Source organism: Aspergillus affinis (genome assembly GCF_023601865.1).
Source record: "Aspergillus affinis strain CMG 70 chromosome Unknown NODE_34_length_287566_cov_88_205910, whole genome shotgun sequence".
Classification (NCBI taxonomy): Eukaryota; Fungi; Ascomycota; class Eurotiomycetes; order Eurotiales; family Aspergillaceae; genus Aspergillus; species Aspergillus affinis.
In genome coordinates, this window is record NW_026515815.1 from 174,843 (window position 1) to 185,631 (window position 10,789).

Genomic DNA, 10,789 nt, shown 5'->3' on the forward strand with positions numbered 1-10,789 from the left:
TTAAGCATTAGGCGATTTTAGGGTCGACTTTCTCTTCGCGCGCAAGAATCCCATGAAGCTTTTCGTCGTTTGCTCCGGGCTGTCCACCTTCGGCTCCTTGAACAGGCGCAGGCTCTTCTTGCGTCGCAGCTTGCCCCCCTTGCCGTCCGTTTCGGCCACGTCGTTTGGGTCCAGACTGCGAAGGCTGTCCACTTCGGACCGAAGACTGCTGGAAGAGTACATGCTCGAGGACGTCGAGCTCTTCATCAGAGAATTCCGAATCGGCAACGGATTGCGGTTGCTGTGGCTGCTGTGGCTTCCCGGTACGCTAGACACGCTGTAGGACGAGCTGGAGCGATGGCGGGTGAAGTTCGGGGCGGAGTAGAAGTTGGCTCCGGGACTAGGGGTGCGAGATGGAGGTCGACTGTTCTGCGGCGACATCGAGTACTCGGAGCTAGCGGCGGATTGAGAGCAGGAGATGGGGCGAGCATAGAAGTTGTCGGGGGCAGGGAAGGTGGAATGGTGTCTTCCGTGGAAAGGAAGGTTGGCGCTGCGAATGCTCTGGATCGAGGGGGGTCGTCGCAGAGACTCGGTGGGCGCACGAGACCGCATCGTGGGCTTGAACGAGGACGTCTTCTCGGACACGGCGGTTTTCGGCCGGGAGAAAGTCATGGAGCGGGCCCGCAGCGACAGCGTGCTGGACGGTTCGGGCGACTGCGTGAGCTGTGGCGTCGGGAGCTCGAAGGAGGGGCCCTCAAGATCGGTCGTGTTCAGACGCAGTCCGCTCTTTCTCGATCGTGCCTCTCCCAGATACTGGGCAGTACTTCCTTCACGGTTGGAACTACCCAGGAACGGTTGTGACGAGGCGGCGGATTTAAGAGAATAGACACTTTCCCCATCTCCGAAGGGTTTGCTGCCGCTGCTGCTATGACTTGGCTGGAGGGGAGCTGACTTCAACGCAGGGGGCACCGAATTCTCCGACATATGAGACGACTCCGTCGGGCTGATTAGGATTATATTAGGCTTGGCAATTGGTTCCACGTAGGTGACCTGCTCCGCTACGAGCAGGTCTGTATTATCGTCTTCCGAGTAGATGGAAGACGCGGAAGAACGCCTCGACGAGGCGGGAGACTCAGGAGGGACGTAGACATTAGGTTGAAGAAAGACGGGCGAGTGGAGAGGCGAGGTGGAATCGGGAGACGGCAGCTCGATGATCACGTCGTCATCTTGGTCGAAGATGTACGAGTCTGCCACGAAGGTGGTGCTACTACTGCGCTTGACGGTGTCCATCGAAACGGGTCGCGAAGCTTTGTCGGTGGTGGTCGACAACGGGGACAGGAGACAGGCCATATTCGATTCGGCGGGGTCAGCATTCGAGAGTTCGTCGGCGCTGGCGTCGGAATCGCGGGCCTTGTAAGATTCCACGGGCGAAAAGGCGTTTTCCTGACCACCCAACTCTGGTTCGGAAATGTCTTCCTCGTCTGACTCGTACCGGCGGGGGAGATGTTGTTGCTTGATGTAGGGAAGCTGGAGGGTATTGGCGGGTTCGTACATGATTGACCACGGAGATGAAAGCACCCGGTGCTTTAAGGGTCAATGTTGAATAGGGGCGGGGAGAGGGGGAAGAGAGAGAGGGTGTGGTGTCAGACAGGCAAGGTCGATCAAACCAATCCGTTGCAAATCACGAGTGGTCAAAAGGGAATTAAAGGAAGTCGGGCGTGGTAGGGAAGTAGTAAGCTGATACGGTTGGCCCCAGGTGAACCGGGGAATTTCATGCACTATGACCAAGGGGAAGGGGGGGCGAAAGAGTAGAAGGATGGAAGAAGGAAAGGAAAAGGGCAAGATATGAATGAATTATAGGATAGGCAGACCGGATGATGATGGCGTACTCAGGAACGGCAAGGCGGCTTTTTTTTCTTATTCTTTTTCATTTTCTTATTTTCCTCATCCTTTTTTTCTTGAAGGCCCACACGGGCTGGCATGCTAAAGGAGTGGATCCTGGGAGAGGGAGGGAGGGAAAAAAATTAGACTAAAAGATGGCATGAACAAGAGTGACGGGAATGAGAAACGAATATCGGATCGGCGTCATTCAAACTGGAGAAGGACGGACCACATTGGGTCGATCCACCGGGAACTTGTGTCAGAGACAGTGGGACACGTGCCTTGACCTTACGAATTATGGTAACTACAGTACACTCCGTAAGGTACTACTCAGTACTCCGTAAGGTGACTGCGTGCCTTGCCTGCCTGCAGCGGCCGGTGGACCGGTGCTTCAGAAAGATCAACCCTTGCCGATGATGGTCAAGGTACAGAGTGTTCAGTGAACTCAGTACTCCGTACAGTACCTACTAAGGTATGAGTACAGTACTCAATTCGGCTGAATCCGAATGAGTGATCTATCAACTATCCAGGTCGCGGTCAGTGCATTCCGTGATTCTCCTGAGATAGAGATTGGGGTACGGAGAAGGGTGATTGGCATGACTCCTGGGAATGCAGTGCAGTGTCGATGAAGGGTCAAGGGGAAGTCAATAATTAAGGCGAAATCCAAAATATTCAAGAAAACCGGCGAGAGTGGACTCGACCTAAAAAGAAGGCCAGGATTACGCCGAATTACGGGGGGTTTTCGCCGTACTGCCAAGCTTACGGAGTAGTTGGGTCCAGAAATAGTATCTCTTTTCTACTGTGTACTGTAGGTAGTTATCTGTTAGGTATTCTTGGATTTGAATGTCCATACAGAAGATCAGACACAGTAGACACAGTGTACACTGTCCAAATGGCAAATGCACATCCAACCTCAAACCAGCCCCCGTACTCCTCCAGACGATCCCGACGAGCGACCGACAATCCAACGGGACGAACAGAGCGTTAAGCTGCGTCTCCACCGCCGTAAAATCTGGTGGATCCGATTCTCTTTTTTTCCTTTTTTGGGGGTTTTTCTTTTTCTTTCTGTTTTTCCCCTTCTCTTCGACCTCATCGCAAGGCTGTGTTTGTTGTCCTTCCAAATCAAGATTCCCTGGCCTTATCCACAAATAATCCCCCCCCATTCACCTCGACGCGAAGTTCCTCTCTGCCTGCCCAGTGCCCACTGATTCAATTGACAATGTCCTGAACAGGCGGGAATATTCACTCCCTATCGGTAATCAATTCCTCCAATTTTAATAAATTAAAAAAAGTCAACCTCCCACCACCAGCAAAGTTGCCAAGATGGCCACCGCTGCTCCAACCCGGTGGAGCAAGTATAACTCAAACACACCATCCCCCCATGGAAGCGAACTATCTTCCCGTCTGGAGTTCATCCGGGAGTTTGAGAGACAGACATGAAAAACTCTTTTTCTCACGTAGAATAGAAAGTAGAAATGAATTCATCCGAGCGATTAGGGGAAATCCCACCCAATCCAATCGTCCCACTCCCCATCCCCTGCAGACTCGCGACTCACGCCCTTGCAGCCGCCCCCAAAAAAGACGCGATGTTACCTGCTTCCGGTGCCTGACTATCCTCCGCGGGTACCTGGATTAGTTCATCGACTGCTGACTGTATCCTTTTATTTTGTGTGTGCCTGTGTGGCGTGTGTGACTGTGTGTTACTGTGTTGGTTTAATCTTATGAGGACTCGGATTCTCCCCCACAATTTTTTCGGGTGGAATATCCGAATGGGCGGTTTCAGTTTCATTTGTTCCTGATTAGTGCTCTCTGTTACTATTTTCTTCCTCCGAGGATAGGGGTAGGGGCTGTGTTATGCTCATTATCTGTGTATACCGTAGTGTTTATTTGTTTATTTGTTTATTTTGGTTTCTCTCGTTCAGTGCTCGTAGCTTCTCCCTTCTCTACTCCATATGGAGCACTCAGACGGATAGCATCGGAGGTCCCATCGAGTAGTCAAAAGCACAGATACGTCATGAGGCCATCCGTCACCTCGATCACGACGCTAACCACGCTAATCGCTCGTAAGGAGGGACCCGGAGGCTGGCGATGGCCTGTAGGGTCGTTTAACTTCGACCATGAAGCAATGGCACCGACAGGGTAAACTCTGACGACCGTCGGCGGCGACGAGAAACATAATCCCGACGGCCGGTTCGCCCGTTGAAGAGGGGAACGACGCTGTAGGAACGCGCCAGTTGCAGTGTGAAACAATCCTCGAGCTGCATGGACCAGGGGATCGCTGCGCTGGCTTGCTTGTTTCGGTTGCGCCTGCGTCGATGCGAAATGCGGGATGGATAATTGAATTTTTCTTATGGAAGTTTTTTTTTTCGTTCACCCCTCGCTTGCAAAGGGAAAATCATGACCATGAATACGGAGGATATTGTGGACATGTGGCTGGACGAGTCAATTGCTTGGTCTAAGTCTGGCCTCGAGCTCGACACATGGATCCGGCAGCGGAGGACAGCATGAGTGTACTCCGTACGGAGTACGGCGTATGCGGCCTGCAAACCGCTGGCTGGCAAACTGTATGTGCCTCCCATACATATACATGCATATCTGTGCAGCCATCCAGCACAATCAACCCGCCTCGAGGCTATTTGCGCCCCTCGCCGGGAATATTCCTACCTCGATTGGTTGAGTGCTAGCCAGCCTACGCTATCTACAGACGGCGGAGGTTATCTAGACCATACAGACTGACGAGATGCCATTTTGACTTTGCCTGCCGTGATAAATTTAGGTCGAAGTTACCAGCCAGTCTGATAGTGATAACGCAATATGATACGCTATGGCCCCCCGGTCTGTGCTTCACTTCAATGCAATGTATCACCTGCAACGCGACATCGTGGCGTTCACGTCCTAACCACTTGGGAACGGTCGTGACCAGCCTTCGGTCTGGTTTGCCTTTCTCCCTTGCCTTGCCTTGCGCTTCCCCAGATGGTCTGGGCGAACATGGGCGTGGACATGAAACTTAGTGTTCGCCTGTCGATAACTGAGTAGTCTATCCGTAGTTTCGCCGGGGGCCTTATAGAACTAGTCGGATAATGCACGGGATACATTCATACCTAATCGAGGATTTGGAATGGATTTGACTTTCCCAGCCGGTTTCTACATCAGCATTTAGGGGGTACGGGATATGGGACGCGGTGTACATTCCCTCCTCTCTATCAGACTCCTACAATCCCTCCCCTCTTTTCCTCCCCCTCCTTGTCTTAACTCGACTTGGCTTCATCCACCACCACTAAACCTACATACTTACCCACGTATGTACATGCACACACACACAAACATTTGGCCCCTCTCGCCACCACCTCGACTTAATCCATGTAACTGCATGGTTTGTGCCTGACGATGACGATGACGACGATGACGACGATGACGATAGCCATAGATCATGCCCGCCCCCATCATGAGGATTGAGTTCCTGTCCCCCTTCCCCTCATATTGGTCCTTCATAGCTCGCGGGTTATCTCCTCATTGCGTTTCAGGTTTCAAGTTCCGTGCTATATTGAGCTACGGCTTACGGGGTCTTCTTTATGGTTATTACGGAGCAGTTACACCTATTTAGTTAGAGATCGATAGATATCCAGAGATTCTACCCAATAAGTACTGGATATTTATTCCGTACGGGGGACGGATTATTTTTAACCAATAATTACTTGCAGCCACGTAATCTATCGATATCAGGGCACTTGAAGAGGCAACATAGATATCATATACTTGGGACTAGGTAGGTGCCTAAGTTTATTTATCTAGATAACTAGATGATTGAGTGTTACACTTTGATGTGGGGAGGAATTTTTAATATCCGGAACTATTGAATGTTCAGAAATACATAATGAAAGACAAAAAATCCTGATCACCGCCGACCGCTCCGACCTGATATAATATGAATGATATGATATGATACGACACATCCGAATGGAGTTCCCGAAGAAGCAATTGGCGCGCGTACATTGGATTAGATTTCTACTCCCGCAGTTGCGAAATACATATGGCGTAACTACGGGCAGGCTCTAAAAATGGACCTCATTATCTAATTGTTAACCATTCTGGTTATCCTACATACACTTATGTACGTACTGTACAATGTATGTATATGTAGAGATCCGACTCATACAGATTATTACCTAAGTACACATCATGCAAGCATCGTCAACCTGCAAGACTGCAAGCACAGTGGCAAACCTGCACCCCGGGCAGAACCCGAGGAGCCAAGACGGAGGTACATTCAGATGTTACAGCGGTATCTGCACTAATGATGCAGGAGGACGCCACAGAGGGAGGGGAAGATGGACAGGTGGTCATGAATGAATATGACAGGATGACAGGTCCACGGAGATCGAATTGACGAACCAACTAATCTCAGGGGTGAAGGAGCCGAGTTTTATTCTTCATTCTCCAGAACGATTGTTATCATTAAAGAAAGGGTTACGGAGTATGGAGGTGGAGATGGGAGTATCCGTGGGCTAATATTAGGTAGACTACTCCGTACTTAATCCAAAGAGAAAGGGGAGAGATGAGAAGGGATGAATAATCGAATGTCAGAAAAAGTGGACAAGAATCAAAACACAAATAATATAACAATATAAAATGAATAAAATAATATGGACGAACAGGGATTAAAACCGGTTTTCCCCTGATTGAAGGGATCCGCTCTCACTGGTTCGGAGGTCTGCCGGATTGACATTTCCTTCCTTCATGCCAGACATCTCTAGTCTGAAATGTCTTCACCTTCAATAATGCATCCTTTGTACCTTCATACTTTAACTTCATAGGGAGAAGGAGTCCTCGCGCGTTATGTAGGACGGGTAGTTTTGATTGCCTACATATCTAGGGCAGTGAGAGTGTTCCCTCCATTCCAAGGAGGACGGGAGGATCGGGAATGTCTCATCGCGACAACTGACAGGCGATCCGCATGCCGGGAGCAGATTCTACCCGAAAGGATTTGGATTTTCTTTTTCCTCATCCTCAGATCGTTAACTTTGACCCTACGGCCTACACCGAGTACACCCGCAGTTGGATACTGATTACTGAGTGCGGAAGAGATATCCATAAAACCAACCGAACGGGGTCGGCCGAGTACATGCTAAACCCCTTCATCCCCGGCCGTGCCTTCAATTGATTACCAGGATTCCTGAAGGATCGATGAAAATTGAACTGCTTCGTATATTCTTGATTCTTCACGGCGCCGAACCCCGAGCCGTTACGCTATTTCCTTCCCGGATTCCCTGTATGAAAAGTGGACGGTTGGATAAATCAGGAACGAACTACTGTACAGCGTACGCCGAGTAGATGCCGGCATTACTAGTCGCTTCGGTTTTCTCCATTTTCTGTCGCTTTTGGGGGCAGTCGCCAGACCGACTTTTCAAGGTCAATCAAGCAGGAATGAATATTCAATCAATTCGTCCTGCGTGCGGAGAAAAACCTAACTTTCGCAGAAGGGTTAAACGCAAAAACGATCAATAAGAAGAGACCGGAAAAATCCGAGCGAAAACGAAAGTGAAGAAGGTGTCCCCGGCCGAATCAAGTTGCCCCCTAATGCGCCTTGGAAACAATAGCCCGCCAAAGAAAATAATACACCTAGTGATCTTCAACGCCGGTGGAGTCTTTCAACGTCTTCCCGTCCAACCTCCGCCATCCAGCACTGCAAGAGTGCAAGACGAATGGAGAAAATGTCATAAATGTCATATCATCTTTACTTGGACACTTTTATCCACTTGGTTTTTCTTAGCTTTTTGTGTTCACTCCATTTCGCATTGGGGTTGTTGGTTTGCACGCTACGGATAATTTTTTTCTAGTTGGGGTTTTGGGAGGGTCTGGGATTTCCTCTTTTTTCCCCCCCGTTCGGCCGTTCTCAATTCCAATGACCATCCGCACTCCATCTGGATTAGTTAGTTCTCCGTACACCTGACTAATAGTAATAAACTGATATTCCAAGTGGAGGACGCTGGAAATGGATCAAAGTCAAGGTCTCACCTGACCCTGGACATGGCCAATCCGGGCACCTCGAAATGAAAGGTGGACGCCCGAGGGCCCCCGAAGAGTTTGCACTTTGCAGAGTAGTTACTGTACATATTACTTAACTAATAACTATACCCAGCTAACTCATTTGAGCACCAGCGCCGTACCTAACTGGGGCCGCCGGGTCTCCATTTTTCTTTCTTCCGAATGTCCACCTTAGGGTATCTCCGGAAGAGAGGTTATTGGTATTTGCTATCCGCCGCTAACTCGGTGGACAAGAGACATCGGAGGATGTTAGTCTTGGTCGTTGAGCAGAGATCTTGTCAACTTGCCCTCTTCTGCTCTAATGCTCATTCTATGTGGACATACGGTGTGCGCAGTATAAGCTCGCCAATTTTTAGCTACATAAGTGTGAAAACTGCAAATGGCTCCGTTGTGGGCCGTGACATTCTCCCAAACCCCATACGGACTACGCCTCTCAATTGCGGTGGGACCACGAGCGGTCGGTCTTTTTATAGTAGTTCCTTGACATCATGCCATTGATGCTTCCGAGAGGGTTAGGACTACGTACAGTACGTATGAGCTTGAGATCGAATGATTCTAGCATCAGGTATCCGTTCTCCGGTTAGACTGAGACTGGGGACCGGAGATTGGAGAGCTAGGCATTTGACGTTAGGTCTAGGGGTCTTGCCTAGCGTAACGGTTGTTATGCATTTATGCTCATTGTGGATTGTTTTATCCAGAAACGAGATGTCAAATCTAAGGTCTATACGTTGACGTCGGATCCCTTAACGCGCTTGTCATTCCTGTTCTTTGGACTGTCTGGTCTTGTACTCGACAGGAGACTACCAATGCCGTTCCCTAATTGTATATTCAATCAGAAATCGCCGGCATGCTTAGTTCGCAATGACATGGTCTCCATCAGATGAGTGTGACCTGCGCTACTAGGCAGCCAGGCAACGAGGCAACCAAACCCGCACATGCAGCCACATTCACCGTAGGCCAACATATTCACTCCCTAGGGGTCAAATCACCTCGAGTGTTATATCATAGCTCGTTGGCGTGGCCACACAAACCACTACTCGAGCACATTGGTATAAATCCGTGCGCATCAAAATAGAGTAGTTTTTCGGTACTCGAGCACCTTGGAGTTAGGCCCTTGGGAATTGAAACAGGACAGTGTCTTAGTATTTATGATACATACCTCCTACGTACGTATGTACATACTAGAGCTGAATCTTGTTCGAAGAGTTTGTCCTAGACAGATCAGCCCAGACACATCCATCCATTCCCCCTACAAGCGGTGCTCTTATCCTTCAATCTCTGTTATGGAAAGGGCTCGAAGGCAGAAATATAATGGTAAGTATAGTTTGAACTTCCTGTAGCCAATGGTAGTTTAACGTAGGTGGAGGAAGGATAAATCCACAAAGCGATTGCCTGAGGCCAAAAACTTACACATTACTACTGCTGTGCGGTTTACAAAGCCTTGTTGTCTTTATGCATGATGAACTGTTCGACGACTGTCATTTCCTCGCTGCGAACATGTCCAGCGCCTCAGTAATAATGTTCATAAGTGCAGGCTTCCCACTTCCTCGCTCGTTATTAACTTCCCCATATTTTCTTATCATTTTTTAGTGTTGAAAAGGATGGAATGTATTGAAGCATGTGTGAACGGCGTGTTTCGAAGGTTGAGGAAGAGCAAAAAATCAGTGAATGCAGAGTCATCTGGTCTTACGCCAACGAGCCCCGAAGAAGCGCCCCTGCCCGCTATGGCGGTTCTTGCCTGACCCAGTGAATAGTACCAGTACGCAGTTGCTAGTCGAGTCTTTCACGACCTCCAAGTCGCCAACAACTTCGATCGCACCTACTCAAACAGCGATTATGTCGCCAATGGATCGCGAGACTCAGGTGGACCCCTGGACCCGGGCCTTTGAACTGTTCCAAGAGAAGAAACATACCTAATCAGGAGGTCGTGACAGCATACACAGATCATCTAGGCTTTGTACGAAGCGATGGCGATGCTGGACCGGATCTTTCGAGCAAATTTTCTGTCGAAGCCGCCGTGAAGAAACTTCTGGAGGACCGAGATAAATGGCAGTGGAGGATCACAATCATGGACCGCGATATTAAGATACGATCACAACTTGAGAAGCTGACGAAATTTCTCAAGTGGCCTGATCCGGTCGTGGAAACTGCTGTCAGTGAGCAACCATATGCAGCACTCGTATGGTCCGGTGTATCCTTACTCCTGCCTGTAAGTCACCCTGTCCTTCCTTCTCTGCAAGCCCTGGCGGACCTCGAAAGCTCTTAACCAGTGGCGTCACACAAAATGCAGATATGCTAGAGGGTTTTAACAACACCGGGGACCTCCAGGTGTATTGGCAATTTTGGGAGCAAGAATATCTTGACCCCAAGCATCGACAGCATTACCAGCCTCTTATTGAGCCTTTGACCAAGCTCTATTCATAAATAATTGAATACCACGCTCTCAAGTCATACGCCATCTGGCCAGTAGCCAAACCTCCCGTGCATGGATGGATATTGTAGAAAATCCAGATGCCTCAGGCAATCCGCCAAACCTTCGCTAAAGGCAAGTTCCGGATATCTTCATATAAAGCGGAAAGTTCTATAACATCGACCATAAAAATCACGTAGAATTAAATATAAAAGGGCCTATATTAACCCATAGTTAGTTGATTAAGCAGTCATTCTTGACCACTTCGGCATACCCCTGGCATTCAAATATTCTACAGATATAAAAGGGTCAGCTGGCTGGTCTGAACTTACGAAAAAGATCAACAAGTTAGACGAGTCCTGCCGCAATTGCTTCATTCTTATCGGTCAACGGTCTGAAAGTTGGACAAACATGGAAAGTCAGCTACAAGTACTCCATCAATCATGCGTCACTGGTGAAGGAATTCTCCATCAC

General features: G+C 49.1%; 1 protein-coding gene across 1 annotated transcript; it reads right to left on the bottom strand.

The window, feature by feature from the left end:
- On the bottom strand, positions 1-1,533 carry KD926_006499 (uncharacterized protein; the record flags this gene model as incomplete). The annotated part of the gene is made up of 1 exon (XM_053099490.1): positions 1-1,533. One exon carries the CDS (start codon positions 1,531-1,533, stop codon positions 1-3), a length of 1,533 nt encoding a protein of 510 aa, XP_052956756.1.
- Between the last annotated feature and the right edge of the window lie 9,256 nt (positions 1,534-10,789).